General features: G+C 36.1%; 2 protein-coding genes across 2 annotated transcripts in view; one reads left to right on the top strand and one right to left on the bottom strand.

Annotated features, from left to right (window-relative positions):
* The window catches only part of LOC104287221 (chromosome unknown open reading frame, human C18orf63), a 15209-nt gene extending 3089 nt beyond the window's left edge, over nucleotides 1–12120 (bottom strand). The window contains exons 1-11 of the mRNA XM_009885895.1: nucleotides 11987–12120; nucleotides 11230–11308; nucleotides 9782–9838; nucleotides 8246–8357; nucleotides 6981–7022; nucleotides 5935–6011; nucleotides 4479–4588; nucleotides 3722–3818; nucleotides 3542–3627; nucleotides 2807–2990; nucleotides 519–1595 (exon numbers count right to left, since the gene is read on the bottom strand). Of these exons, the coding sequence (XP_009884197.1) occupies nucleotides 519–1595; nucleotides 2807–2990; nucleotides 3542–3627; nucleotides 3722–3818; nucleotides 4479–4588; nucleotides 5935–6011; nucleotides 6981–7022; nucleotides 8246–8357; nucleotides 9782–9838; nucleotides 11230–11308; nucleotides 11987–12120 (2055 nt within the window). The remainder of the gene's footprint in view (nucleotides 1–518; nucleotides 1596–2806; nucleotides 2991–3541; nucleotides 3628–3721; nucleotides 3819–4478; nucleotides 4589–5934; nucleotides 6012–6980; nucleotides 7023–8245; nucleotides 8358–9781; nucleotides 9839–11229; nucleotides 11309–11986) is intronic.
* A 2048-nt stretch (nucleotides 12121–14168) lies between these two features.
* Nucleotides 14169–15115, top strand: part of LOC104287220 (cytochrome b5) — a 15029-nt gene continuing 14082 nt past the window's right edge. Inside the window, exon 1 of the mRNA XM_009885894.1 lies at nucleotides 14169–14193. Within this exon, the coding sequence (XP_009884196.1) occupies nucleotides 14169–14193 (25 nt within the window). The remainder of the gene's footprint in view (nucleotides 14194–15115) is intronic.

Genomic DNA, 15115 nt, shown 5'->3' with positions numbered 1-15115 from the left:
AAAATTGCAATTAAACTTGTCCTGGTTTGAGGCCACTCCAGCCCAAACCATGAAACCTGTATGTACAAAACTTCTATGTTTGTCTAACAGCACAATGCTTTACACGCACTGCAGCCACCACTACACAACTGATGAGGTTTAAGATTCCTTCCAGGAGCTGTTCATTAATATGGTTTCTCATGAAGACAGACCGAACACTGAAAATTTCAGCATGTTAACCTCACACGATTCTTGATAAACAGATAAACTGCCTTAAAGAAAGGAAAACTAATTACCCCACCTTAAAAGTCCCAAATAAAAAAAGTGTGTATCTCTGACAAGACACTAAATCATCTTCCCTTTCAGAAAAAAAGCAGCAGTGGCTGAAAACATTAGCTTATATGGTAGAAAGTTTAGAAAACTATATTGAGAATGATGGTAGAAAATTATGAAAGCCATGGTCTTTATTGCTTAACATTGTTTCAGAATATACTGAATTTGAGAGAAACAGTGAGAATGAGCCCTGTTATTTACTGTACCTGTTCAAAGTTAGATTTGGAACGATGACCGGTTGTCTTAGCAATATAGTCCTTAGAATGGAATGCTGCTTTATTTTCTTCATTTTTGGCACTGCACATCATATCATTTAAGACAGATTCATGAATATTTAATCCTGCTCCTTCATTTGATCTCTTTGCTTGTTGCTGTGATAAACCAAAATTTGTCATTTCATTGTCTAATTTACAAATCTGCAAAGGTACTTTCTTTGACTGGTGGTGTTTCTCAAGAACTTCTGTGGCATTTTGACTTACAAGCTTTTTTCCCCTCCTTGCACTGGAAGTAGGAGATGTGTATGTATTGAAACTCAGATTGATGTTTGATTTCTGAAGCACTGACCCAATGTTCTTAAGAAAGGAAGGAGAATTCACCTTTTTGTGATTGACTTCACTTGAATTCCCACCTAAAGCTGAGCTACCAGAAAAATCAGAATTAGTCATTTGTCCACTAGACTCTCTTTTCCATCGAAATACAGGTATACCATGTTTTCCATTTGTTTTCGTGTTCATTATCTGAAGTACGCTGCTATGAGTAGGATTTTTGACTGACATATTTTGAACCGGTTTGTAAACCTGAGTTATGCTGGATTTGCACACAGTCGGCATAGAAGATGGAACACCCGTAATTTTTGTTGCTGAATGCCTTTCAGCATTTTCTCTTTTCTTCCCATCCATTTGATTTGTGGTCTTTCCATTCATTTGCATCAACTTCCCTTTGAAAATTGGTATAATTTTGCTGACTTTTTTGGGGGAGAGTTCAAAGGCTGAATTTACAGACATTCCCAAAGACTTCACAACTGGTAACTCTGGTACTCGTCGCATTTGCCTATTATTCATTGATTTCTCTGTTGCTTCAATGCTAACCTTTTCTGTACCCTTAAGGCTACTCGAAAAAGCGTGTGTTTCTGGCTCTTTGATCAAACGCTCCATCCAGTGGCTGTCTGCCATACTGCATGGTGAAGAAATTCTAGGCATAGTCTGTTTTCTTGGAGGAGCCTGCGTTAGAGATACTACACAAACCATCTCACCATCCAATTTCATATGCTTGGATTTTATTTCCTGCAATAGAAAAAGAGTTGCTAAACTGAATGAATCGGATTTAAAAATCTGATAGTGCCACCTAATGCATCACTATGTTATATCTACCTAATATACATCACAATATACAACCATATAGTTTCCTGTTTTGAATTAGAATGAATTATATTTTTAAACAATATTTTGTTGTCACTATAAATGAAGGGTTTTTTTCTCCTCCCCCCAGTTCTTTGTTTATAAACTATGCTGGAATATTGTATTTCTCGATATTTTGTTGTCACTATAAATGAAGGGGTTTTTTTCTCCTCCCCCCCCAGTTCTTTGCTTATAAACTATACTGGAATATTGTATTTCTCAGAAGGAAAGACTTAAATTACAGGTTTAGTGCTTTCCAACTGGCTAATGTCTGCCCCTTTTGAGGCGCTCTGCAGAGACTCTGACTGACAGGGCTCCTCATCTCTTAAGACTTCTAAGGGCATCTGTATTCTGAGCAAAAGACAGTTTGGATGTCTATAAAAACTGCAGATGACAAAGAGGAGCCATTCTAGCTTTGATCACTGAAGAGACATAAACAAGAACTGCTTTCTGAAAGAGGATTATAGTATTTTAGAATCTCTGCAATTTCTGTCACTATTCTTTGTTCAGAATTAATTACTTCATTTCTTCTTTCACACACTACTACCAAAGAAATTTGAGTCTCAGCTTTCGTCACAACCTCAAATTAAAGGAGTTTTGCTTGCTTGCCTCTTTTCCATCACCAGCCAAGGAGTAAATCTTACAGTTTGAGTGTTTAAAAATGTGTAAGTCCACAGAACTTTATATTTCAAAAAATAAATTGTAATAATAACAATAACAGTAACGATAACAATAATAATAGTAATAAAATAACAGTAACAATAACAATAATAATAGTAATCGTTGTTATTGTTACTATGGAAGAGGTGTGAGAAAGTTCTGGATATCCAACTGTAAAATAAGGTCTATAGAATTGCAAATATTGGTAGCAACTAATTAACACTAAGTCACATTTTTTAATGTATTTGTGAACAGCAACATAACAATGGCAAATAACAACATGTTTAATTACACATTTAATTAAAAGTTAGGTGATTGATAGTTGTTTGTTGTGAAAAGCATAGTTTTATGCTCTTACCATGCTCTGGATATGATAAAGACCACTTCACACCATGAAAAAAGTACATGCCATGACTATGTTTGTAAAAAAACCTTACACACACCGGAGCCCTGGAGAGTTCCTGTGTAGCATAAAGTGCTTTACTTGTCATCTTTACTGGAAATCCACATAGATGTGAAAGATTGTGCTTCATGTCAGAAAGAAAAGAGTTCAACACATTTTCTGAATCTGTTCTAGGGAAATACTGCACTGGCTGACTTCGAATGCAACTTAAAGGGTACCTGAATAAGTGTTCAGGGATGCATAACAAGTTTCTATAATCATGAATCATCTTTGTTGAGAAGAAAGCATGAACGTGTCTAAAGCTTTTTCAGAAAGGTGAACAAAGGCCCTTACTTTCTTAAGGGACTGAAGTTTACAAAGTTATAGGACTTCAACATGATTATACCATACTAATCTACCATAGTAAAGATTACTCAGTATAAGTAACCCTTAGTCTAGTCTTTCATAGCAGGAAAACTCTCTTTAAAAAAAATCTTTGTTGGGTATATTTTTACAGTAATTTAACTCTTCCTTTTACATCACCATTTAGAGTGGCGTTATCACGTTTACAGAAGCTGTGAAGCAAACTGATCTCTTTGACTTACTATTATTCAATACTAGGACAAAGACTTCACTAAATATTTTATTCCAATTTGTCTAGTCAAGCAATTCTCAACTGACTTCCAAGAAATTATGGAAGATGAAAATTTAGCACATTCAAAAATGAAAATGTAGAACTTCACTAGAAGTGTAGTATAGGAAATGTAAAAAAAATATTCTGAAAGGATACGTAAAGAACCTTTCCCCTATTGGTTTGAAGTAAACACTGAAGTATATTTTTGTCTCTTCAAGATCCTCTGGAAGAATATATCCATACTTTAAAAAAAAATGCAAATGTGTATTACAAATACAAATTCAATGGGTACAAAAAAGGTAGGGAAAAATGAAAGCAGTGTATATTGTTTCTTACCAGATTCTTCCAGTGCATCTGAAATTCTTTATATGAACGGAAAGGAGATTCTGGAGGAATTATGTGGCTGATGTTTATGATTTGACCCATTTTCATGCTGTGCATAGGTAAAGAAGGGATGCTTAGAAATGGCGTTGTAAAACTCAGCTGAAAATATACTGGACTTAGGGAATAAAAGGTAAATCTTATTTTTCGAATTGAAAGTATTTATGGATTATTTTTATGTTTTAAGGACTAATAACTTTAGCTCATAAGTTTACGACAGAATAATAGCAATATTTCCTGAAGTATGGAAAAGAACTTGGCACCTACAAGTCTATTTTCTCACGTCTGGAATACTCACTACCAGTGAATGTAGAACAACAGCATATATATCATTACTTCTCATATTTTTATGATGAAAATTATAGGTGAAAATCAAGATAGTTTGTGGCAAAGGTAGAAATATGGGGGTTTTTTTTAATTGACGCTTTCTGCTAAAATTGTATTTGAGAAAAATTAATGCTCTTGCATATCACAGAAGTAGCAAAGAGATTGCTAAAACTGAAATAATATTTAAATGTGTAGTTTTTGATTCACTGATTAATTTTTCTCTTTTTCCATAACATTAAGACCATAAAAGTAAAAAAGAAAGATTCCTGAATGTAAAACAGACTGTAAAACAGATGTGTTCTTATCACTAGCATCAAATTCACAATTTTTATGGCAAACATTCCAGGAAATGTTTTTTTCTGCTGAAATGTAAGCAGACTCCTACCTTGGCAAAACATAGCACCAGTTACTTAATATGGAATGTTGGTGAATAACTGTATTTTCATTACTGTCAAACAGCTTTAAGGTGTTCGCCGAAATATCAAAATCTCCCAGCTTAAAAGTGAAAAAAAATAGTTATTTGCAAATATTTCTACAGCAGTACAAAATGAATTTCAAAAATAACTGTGTAGCACAATACACTGAAGCTTATACATTATCATTGTTTCATCAGCTCTCACAGACTGATTATTTCAGAAGATATTCCCATTACCAAACTGCACACTATCTTATGTTAGAGCCTACACTTCCAAAAGTTATGCAAGTAGAAGGTTTAAAGGTTATTTAAATCAGTGTGATTTAAACTTTATTTGAAGTGTTTTAATAAATAAGAGTACAGAAGGAATTTCTGGAACCAAGAACTAAAGTCCAAATCAGAGACACGTTTTACAGTCTAGCAATTGTGTATGCCACCTTGCCTAATCAAGTGCAAAGATCCAATCAACAGAATAAACGGGGCATACAGTTTCACCCTGTGAGAAGTCAAAAAACAGCACACATTTTCACAATGTGAAAATATTTGACTGTAGGGGCCAATCAAACACTGAGAATTGAGAAACATTTTCTCTCTCTATGGTCTACCAGGGTTTGCATTTATTCACTGACAGGAAAATCTGGCTATTTCTGTTTTAGAAAAGTATTAAAATGATCAAACTGATGATGAAGCCACATCATGATTGCTTCCATCATTGCTCTGTGTCATTTTGGAATTGGATTCCTACAGATAGCTTTAATGTTTAGGTTGCCCAACTAGATCACAGAAGAAATCCTATTCTTCTATTCTAAGAAAGAAGAAGTCGGATTAGAATTACTTATTTTGGAAGAAACCAGCAAGCCTGGCAAATATGTCCCTGTATGTATGGACATATTCAACAAAGGTGACATGGCTGTCAGAGAGGATGATAGCTTTTCAACCTCAACCATAATTTCTTAAACAATGTATTAAGCTGCACAGAAAATGAAGCAGATACCAGAATAATTATATACAGGGACTTTAAACATACTGCTGACAACTTACCTGTAGCTTCACTTTTAAGATGTTACTCAAAACTGCCTATGTATTACAGTGAGACAGTGAATGTCTTCTAGAAAACACTGATAGTAGGAAATCTAGAATCATAAAGATACTTCACTACTATATTCTGTTAGCAGTTTTTGAAAGGTCTCTTAACTAGTCTAGAATCTCAATTTTACAATGCTTGCTAAAATACATCAATATAGATATAATATGGGAGTTATGCACTTATAACAGATGCAGATAATCAATGAATATGATTACTGTCTAAAGGCAATCAGAAATAAGCAGTTCTATCCCCATCATACTAATTGCAAGTCACCTAACAGAAAAGAAGACAAAGATTATTAAGACAAATACAAGCATAGAAAATATCACTATTTTATACCTCAGGTAGCGGTAACCGAATTGAGCAAGCCTCCACACTGATGCAAAGCTGTCTCTCTGATACACTGAGGTCTATAACTAAAATAAAAGCAAAGCACAAAGCTCCGTTTTGAACTACAGTTCATCTGTTAGAAAGCTAAACCAAATGTTTATTTAAAGTAATTGTTAGGCAAAATGCAGCATTTGAAAATCAAAAGGCTAGACTTCATCAGCATGAAAATTAAAGTTAATCACATTTTAACTGCAAAAAACTAAAATAATAATGAATTACTATCCATACAGTACACTTCCCTAGGAACTCATGGCTGTCCATGCAACTGGATGCTTGATATTCATATCCTTGATACACAAGCACACGTTTTCAAAGCAAATGTAGCTTTTGTAACCATTGGCTGTTCCGAGTCATCTAGCCCAGTTCTGCATCCAGAAGTGGCCAACAGGAAAGACTATATAAGCAAGGCAAGCATTTATTGACACATCTCCAGAACATCCACCCAGCTCTGAGCAAACTCTAGCTCAGGACTAAATGCATTATGTTCCTTGACATATGTCCCTGTTACAAATTTAGGCTTCAATATTCCCAACTGTAATCTTTAACTTTTATACTGGGATAAAAACTTAGTAATTTCTGCAACAGCTAAGCAGCACGCTTTGTGACTTAACTTTTGTGAACAGCAAACATAGTACATACAGGACAGTCACTTTAGCTCATTTTTCTATCTATTATTATTGAACTTTCACATCACTTGCAAGACTCATAACTTGAGGCAAGTACATTTAATTGTAATAATCATAACCTTAAAATGGTAAATTTCAATCTATGGCTGTACAAAAAAATGCCTTTTTTGTGAGTAATTTTTCAAAGGTGCAGTTGAGCTGACAACTGTTACATACAGAGCATCATGTGCCATCAAGTGTATTTTGACAGGTTATTTTAGCATGAAAAACAGAAAGACTTTGTGTTGGTAATACCAAGATCATGGCAGTATGAAAGCACATAGCTATTCCTTGCTCTCACGTTTACCATTAACAGAATATTGTACTTACCAACAGCATTTTGCTTTCCTGAACGAGACAAAAAATCTTTTCCTTAATAAACAAAATAGATAGACATTATTTTCTAAACCATATGCCTAATGTCTATGCAAAAAAAAAAAAAAAAAAAAGAGAAGAAATCACACAGTTTCACTTGTGTGTATCATGAATGTGGAAAGGTTTGTTCATTTTAAGGAGAGAAAAAACCCTCTATCAATTAACTTTTTCCTGAGTCATTAACATTGTATAAAAAAAGAAAGATATGTGAAAGTGTATTAGTGGACAGCAATTTATACATTGTTTTTTCCTCCCAGTAAGGAAATTATACATAGAATTATTTTTAGTTGACTAAGAATTAATAAATTTCTCAGGTTCAAAAGCAAATCTGTATAGTATTACTACCTATTTTACCATATATCATCAGTTTTGCACAGCTTTAACAACATATATGATTAGACAATCTGCAGGTACCAGGGTCACATTGCTGTTAGTCAATGTCTTCCGTTGAAATCAGTTTTGTATTAGCTACCATCTAGCCCTCTACTTCTATCTGCTATTCCTGAATAAGTTGATTTCATTCAGAGAGCTGTATATTTTGAAGATATTGAAAACAAGATACTGTTAATATTGTGGCTGGAAATAAGACAATAACATATACACTTTTCTCAATGTATATTTGGAATGACCTATACATTTGCTTTACTTAATAAGAGCACACCACAGTATCTGAAATACATCTGTTTTTCTATAGTTTGGTAATTTATATTTATCCTACACAGGAGTTAGTAGACAGATGTCAGGCAAAGGAACTACCATCTAAAAAGACAGAACTTGGTAGAAGGAGATGGCCTGACAGAAAAACACTTCTGTATTAGAAAAGCATGCAACCCATGTGCAGAAGTGCCACTAATGAAAGCATGAATCTGAAAAAAAAGCCAAATTTTTAGAAGACATTTGCTGACCAACAATATCGGGTTTGGAAATTATCAATCTGGCATGTTGCATTCAGGTGAAATAATTATTTGATCTATTACAAAGCTGCGGAGGAAGATGAAAAAGTGAATGATATGTTCATTCAGATTGGTAACTTGGATAAAGGAACAATAAAAATGCAATCATAGAAAAAAAGTTAGGATAAATGAATGAAATAATTGAATATAATGAATGAAAAAATGATGGAAATTAAATAACTATAGAAATTAAATTATGGAAAATGAATGCGACAATAAAGAACTGAAAACTAAATGTTTGATCTCTGACCCAGATAAGTCAAATACCTTGCACCAAGAGATGACCAGCCTTGTTCCATCTGGGTGCAAGTCTGGCTGTAAGTGTGTAGGAGAGACAGGTTTGGAGAATGGCTGGACTAACTGTTTGTGGTGCTTCAAACTAATAGTATCAGTGAGAAAAGAAAAGATACATTATTAATAATTTAACAGATTTTTTTAAAGGCTTCAGTCAAAATTTTATCAAAGCTACTGCTACTGCACCTTGGAACCAAATCTTAGTATGTGTTACACATCTTTACTTTTCATCTACTTAGCTACAAGAGGAAGCTAACAGTATTTAATGTAGACATTTAGATTTCATGCGTCATCAAAGTAAGTTGCACTACAATTCATTTAATGTTTTCAAGAAGCTGATAATAGACTTGGGGAAAAGATTAATTATATGGAGTACTCTACTAGATAGGCATCTCTTTCCAGACAAGAGGCACAACATCCAAAATTCACACATATTAACTCTGCTGTCAAACTCAAGACCAGAGGCATTTTCTTGCAATCACAAGAACAACAGACAAATGCAGCTTTGTTCACCCAGCAGTCACCTGTCTGACTGCTTGCCTGTCCTGCATAGCTATCTATTGACAGCATTAGTCAAGAAAAATAAACTAATTACAATGGCTTAAAACGAGTTAACTAATACACCTCCAAGAGGATGTTTCTAATGAGATCCTGCAAGGATCTGCTTGCAGCTCATGGTTATTAAATATGCTTCACACTAATAATCTGCTGGTGTTGAAAATTTAATGATGACAGGTTGGTTACACATATCAACATAAAGCGGTTTTGTAAGGTAAGCTTATTTGAACAGTATATGTCCTGCTAATCCATATATATATTTACACTTCTTGGAACAATGACAAATACACCCAACTGGCTGTCTAAATGAACCATAAGAGCTACTGGCTTTGATTACAATCAGTCTTTTGACTCAGCAATTTTAGTGTGTCCACACATATATTCAAAAAACCCACAAATGTCACATACTAGAAGATAGTAAAGCATATGCATAATGGTCTAAAAATGTATCAGCTGTTAAGCTCATGGGTTCCATTTCTTCTCTATGTTTTTCTTTTATTTCTCTGAGACTGTCCTATACAGTCTGAATAAACCAAAAATGTGAATGAGGAGACAGTTCAGCTGTCTGAACAACCCCGCCTGTGAAACCTACAGGGCACACACAGAGGGGGTGACATCAGCAGGGGAGCTGCAGGTCTTTGGCCTGAAGGGCAGGTCTGTTGTCACCTCGAGGTCAAACCCCAACACCCCTGTGCAGGATCAGGATCCCACTGCAGCAGAGAAGTCTGGTGAAATTGCTCAGGAACTTCTTAAAACTTTTGACTCTAACAAAGTATACTTACTATACACAGATTCATAAGAGAGATTTTGTCAATGGGACAGACTTTTTTACCCTGAAACTTGGTTTCTGTAGTACAAATTGCACATCCTACGAAAAATACTCATCTCTGGCAACAGCAATTGCAGACAAACCTAACAATCTTAAGAACTGTGACATCTTTCAGCACTTACGGTAGCTCCTTGTTTCTCTATGTAAGCTTGACATATTCCTGATTTGTAAAATGATATCTAAAAATAAAAAAAAAAATCAAGTGTCTGAAATTAAGAGGTGCTTTAGCAAATCATAAATTAAATTCCGGTCCATCAGTGACTTTGCCTAAGAAAAACATGCTAAGGAATAGTTATAGCCAACACCATATCTCATATTTTAAAGGAAAATGATAACTAAAATTAGTTCAGGCATTTGTCATAGTGTAATCTCTTTTCCATCTAAAGATACATTAACAAGCAAGCAAAAGACTTAGCAAAGCAAAATCGCAGAACTCTGCCCCTGCTGCTCTCATTGTGAATTGGGTGGCATCTTACCCATTCAGTCTGGTCCATTCCACAAAAGGTTCACCATTTTAAAAGGCCACTTCATCAAAAGAGCAGAAGACATAGGCTGTCATCTACATTAGTAATGCACAAAAATAAAAGTTTGCTTTAAATGTCATAAATTTACTTATCCTTGATCCTCAAACAAAACACTTCTTAGAGAAACATGCATGTATGTGTGATGCGTACACTTGATTCCTAGACGTACTTTGGTTCAGGCTGACCAAGAAGCAACAGGCCTCATGTCCTTGGGGTGAAGTTGTGAGCTGGAAAGCCCTTGGCTCATGTACAAAGGCATGAAGGTGTCTTGAAAAATATTTCGAAAGGTGGTTTTGAAACCCCAAAGTACAAGATAACCAAAGTACAGAACAAGATATCAGAGCTAAACCAAAAACATCTGTCTTGTCTATACTATTGACTAGCAGCCAACTACTTCACCCTATAAATATTAAAATCAGGATGGGTCCAGCTGGAGCTCTCCCTGAATGGCAGCTGACCTGCTTGCCAAGTGACTCTCCCCTTGAGCAGGAACACCTCTCAAGGTTAGAGATTCCTTACCTGGGACCAAGAGATCCTTCCTTGCCCAAGGCGGAGAGATCCCTTACCCACGACAGATCCTCGGTAAGTGACTGACAGCACGCTGAATTAATACTATGAAACATTACTAATCTGTGTAGCTAATCAGATATTATACACATAGTATGGATAATTCCATTAAAGATGAACTGTTGACCAAGTCTGAGACTGAGATTGGATCCAGCCACACCTAGGCTCCAAAAAGGAGTTTAGAAAGCAAGGGGGTCCACTCTGAACCTCATGACTCATCAGGAGGGTTCTCTTTACTCTTTGTGGCTCCCTTGTATGTTTCTCCCATGCAGTAATTAATAAGGTGAACCTTGCCATCAAACTTATTGAACCTTGTCATACCACTGTTAAAACTTTGTTAAATTTCATCAAACTTATTGAACTCCATCAAATGATTTTACCTCAATAAAACATATTGCTGCTTCTCTCTGAGTGAGGTGCATTCCGCTCATCTGCAACAGTATGTAACTACATATACTTATTTACACAGTGATACTGACCGCCATTACAACTGAAATTTGATTTAGTGTTCCAATAACAGGTGCAGAAAGGATGTCTTGATGCAGGAATAATAACTGTCTATAAGAAAAAGTTAAAAAAAATATATAAATTCAGTACTTGATTTTCTCAGCTTATATTTATTTTCCCCACCTTCTGCAAACATAATACATTCCACTTTTAATTGGTTTCCAGTGGTTCAGTATAATATACTAGTCCAAGAGTACTTGCTCTTAACCTACACACAGTGGTCTAAGACAAAGACTACGGGCCTTTGGCACATGAACAGAACTCTCCAAAAGTGTTCCTTTTGGCAGAATTTCTCATTTCTTCCCTTTCCTATTAAAGGCTACGACATAATTCTTGGTGAACACAAAGGAGCATACATATGCTTTCCGAGTATTCTGTTCACTCAGTCTCAACCTACATAAAGCAATACAATAATTCAAAATACGTACCTAAAGCATTCCAACTTTGCATGTGACTACAGATTAATTTTAACCATTAATTCCAAGTAGGTGGCCTTGTGAGTTTTAGCTGATGACATTTAAAACATAACAGAAATGCATTTTTTTCCCCAATACCCAGCAAGTCCCCTACCAAAAAAAAACCCCACAGCTATTTTGAACAATTTTGTACTGTTTGCTGCTGATAAGAATGTTGCTGATTTTATTACAGGTAATTCTAGCACTGCTAATAAAATCCTTGAGTAACAACAACCAACAGCTTCTTAAAATAATAACCCTCAGAATTCTTTACCTGCAAGTCTTTATCTGTGTATTTCTTATGTCAGTTTCCGGTATTTGAGAACTCAGTGTTACTGTAGCAGTGCAGAGTTTTTGTAGCTCTGGCAGACTGACAAAGAACAGAGACTGGTGCCTGGTGTCATTCATGTTATATTGTTGATTGCCCCAAAGCAGCACCCGGGTCTTAAAAGAAAAAAATTAATCCATTTTTATAAGACAGATATTTGTTTACAGAACTTTATAAGTATACAGTATCAGGTAAATGAATAATCAATTATCTTCTGATTAAGATTAGATGTCCAATATAACATAATTTGGTCAATTAAAACAGACAGCTCAATACACTTTTGCTATAAATAATGCAATACTTGAGATAATAATTATTTACAAGAGTCAAAATATTCAGAGTGAAGACAATGACAAAAGCATCCTTTCCACCTTCTTCTCAGTCTGCATTGGGGCTGGAATAGATCTGGGACCCAAGAGCTGAGGAATCCCTCTGAGATGTTGGTCCCCTCCTGCCTGGCAAGAAAGTTTAATTCCGAAGGAGCTTAACAGAGATCTCACTAAGTCATACAAGGACCATGGCCAGCCTGTCGGAGAAAATGTAAACCACAGACACAGGGAGGCACACTGGAAATCTCTTCCTTTTTCCCCACATCAGGCTTCCTTCCTAGTGGTAAAGGGAATTTTTGTGCTTCCTGCTCAAATCCATCTCTCTTCTCAAGTGGCAGGTGAACACCATATTCTATCCTATGCAGAACTGAGTACAGCCTTACACTGGACTGAAAGCTGTACTAATTGAGAATCACATTTAGCTACATGATTGATAATAAACATAGACAATTTGTTCTCCCATTTTTGCTCTCAAAGGAGAAATGTATGAAGAACAGCATTTGTCTTGGTGGGAATTTTTAATAGGTACACTCCTACATAGTTATCAAAAAATGAAGAAAACAGAGCTGGTGTTTGGAGTGGAATGTGATTAGACATATAGTGGTTCTACCAAAGCTGTCTCTCACATCCTAAGCTTTGCCTTGTAATAGAAATTACTGACTCTGTTTCCTAGAGTATGAGGCAGTTTTGGGCTCAGGCCACAATCATTATCTCGATATTTCACATGAAGTTAAATACAGAGTACATGTATGTTAACTGCCATACAACTGAGCAGGTGTGCTGCAACTCCATCATTTTTGCAACTTCTAAAAAGCACAGAAAAGAAGAACTGAAAGAACTAGAATTTCAGACTGAGAATGTGACTCTCTGATGCAGTACTAACAAATTTCATGTGAGTGGGAGTAATATGAAGTCACTGCTGTTACTTTGCCTGTTGGATGCCTGTTGTATGCTCCTATGTATTGCAGCACAGGCCAGGCTCAGTGTAAAGGAACTAGAGTACTTATGACAAAAACGAACATCTAACATTTCATTACTTAAAGAAAATACACCTTTTGACTATAGCACCTTTCTCAATCAAAGTGTTTCAAAGAAAAACAGGCAGGCAGAAAGTCTGCTTGTTATGAAAAGCCAGGAACAAACACTGCACAACAGAAAAAAAGCTGTTTTAATAGTTCCCTAAAACCCTTTTGGGAAATGGTCTTACCAGCACAGTGAAGATGGCAATAGATATTTTGTTTCCAAATGTTATGAAGTCACCAGGTATTCACCTGAAAAGCAATTTTGCAAATGATGATCATAATATGATGAACTGGAAACATTTTTTGAGGAACAATGTCAAAGATAACTTTGCTGTTCTGGTTTTGCTTTGCCTTGCTTACAGTGTAACACATTAAAAAGATTAACCTCAGTCATATCCTAGAAAAATCACAAGAGCAATGCTTTATAACTGTAATTTTAAAGAAAATAATGTTTCCTTGTTTCTTAGCCTTAAAGGAAAACACATTTCAAGTTTCTTCCAGCAAGCATAAAAAGCAGATTTTTCTAAAATGTCAGCCAAGACTATCAGTTCATCAGAGAATTCCAAAAGCTTCAGCTTAAGGGAAAAGACCATTTTAAACAAATGAGAAAAAAATCTTGTCCATTTGCAAACACAGAAAAGATGGGCTGTGTCCTCAGTTTTCATAACGTTTAAAAGAATCCTAAATGGCCAACTGGGGATTTTTGTGGCAAAGATGTTGTAAAACCCATGCTGCAATGTTCCAGTAATCCACTTGCTGTTTGAGGCCAACCCGCCTATGGGAACTACTCGCTGTATTCAGGGTAAGTTAAACCCTCCCAGTCGTCTTAAAAGCTAATGGGACAGAGTGCTTGCAAATGGCTTCTCCCTTTAGGGGAGAGGATAAAGACAGAATTACCAGTCAACATAGAACTACCAGTTATAAATCACAGGAAATAAAGCCAACTGCCTTCTGTACAAGTAGAACTTAATGCGTGTGGGAGAAATCGTATCTTTAGGTGTTGATAATCATAACACGTGAACCTGAAACCACTACAGAGCTCCTGTGAGCTGAACAGGACATCAGTGGGAGAATGGCTATTGCTGGTTTTCTGTGAGATCAGTCAGATAAATGACAGAGCTTGGTGTTGATATTTGTTATTTTCAGTAATGACCAGGAAAACGGAATGAAGAGCCTCCTTACTAAAGCTGAGAACAACACCAAGCCATGAGGGACAGTAGCTACTTTTCCCATTAGGCTGACTGTAATGAACTACAGACGGGATCTGGAGATTGTGGTGGCATTCAGCCAGAAAGTATGAAGCTGCCCTGCAGACAGATAACCAACAGCACACATACAGTGTACAAAACACCTACTGCAGTGTCCCAGTTTGAGGACAACAGCTTTGAGGAAAGGTGTCTCGACAGGTCACTCTGGGTGAATTTTATGTTCCTGAAGTTATGCTGTAAGCAAACACCACAAAAAAAACACCAATCCAAAACCAAACCAACAGCCTGTAATCACGCCTGACTGCATACATGGGGCTGTTGCTGTTGAAGCACCCAAGTAGTGCAGGTGTGTGACCCAGTGCCTGTGGCACAGCGCAGGGTGCTGCCCTGAGGGGAACTGGGGGGACCCGTTCTGGCCCAACAAGCAAACAAAAAGCCATCAAACACATTAGAGGCCAGAGCGAAAGAATCGGCTTTTATCTTAAACAAAACCGAAGGAAAGCAAGGGCGGCCGGT

Source organism: Charadrius vociferus, unplaced genomic scaffold, assembly GCF_000708025.1.
Source record: "Charadrius vociferus isolate BGI_N301 unplaced genomic scaffold, ASM70802v2 scaffold195, whole genome shotgun sequence".
Taxonomy (NCBI): Eukaryota; Metazoa; Chordata; class Aves; order Charadriiformes; family Charadriidae; genus Charadrius; species Charadrius vociferus.
Note: the sequence above shows the minus strand (reverse complement) of the source record. Positions and strands in the feature narration are given on the sequence as shown.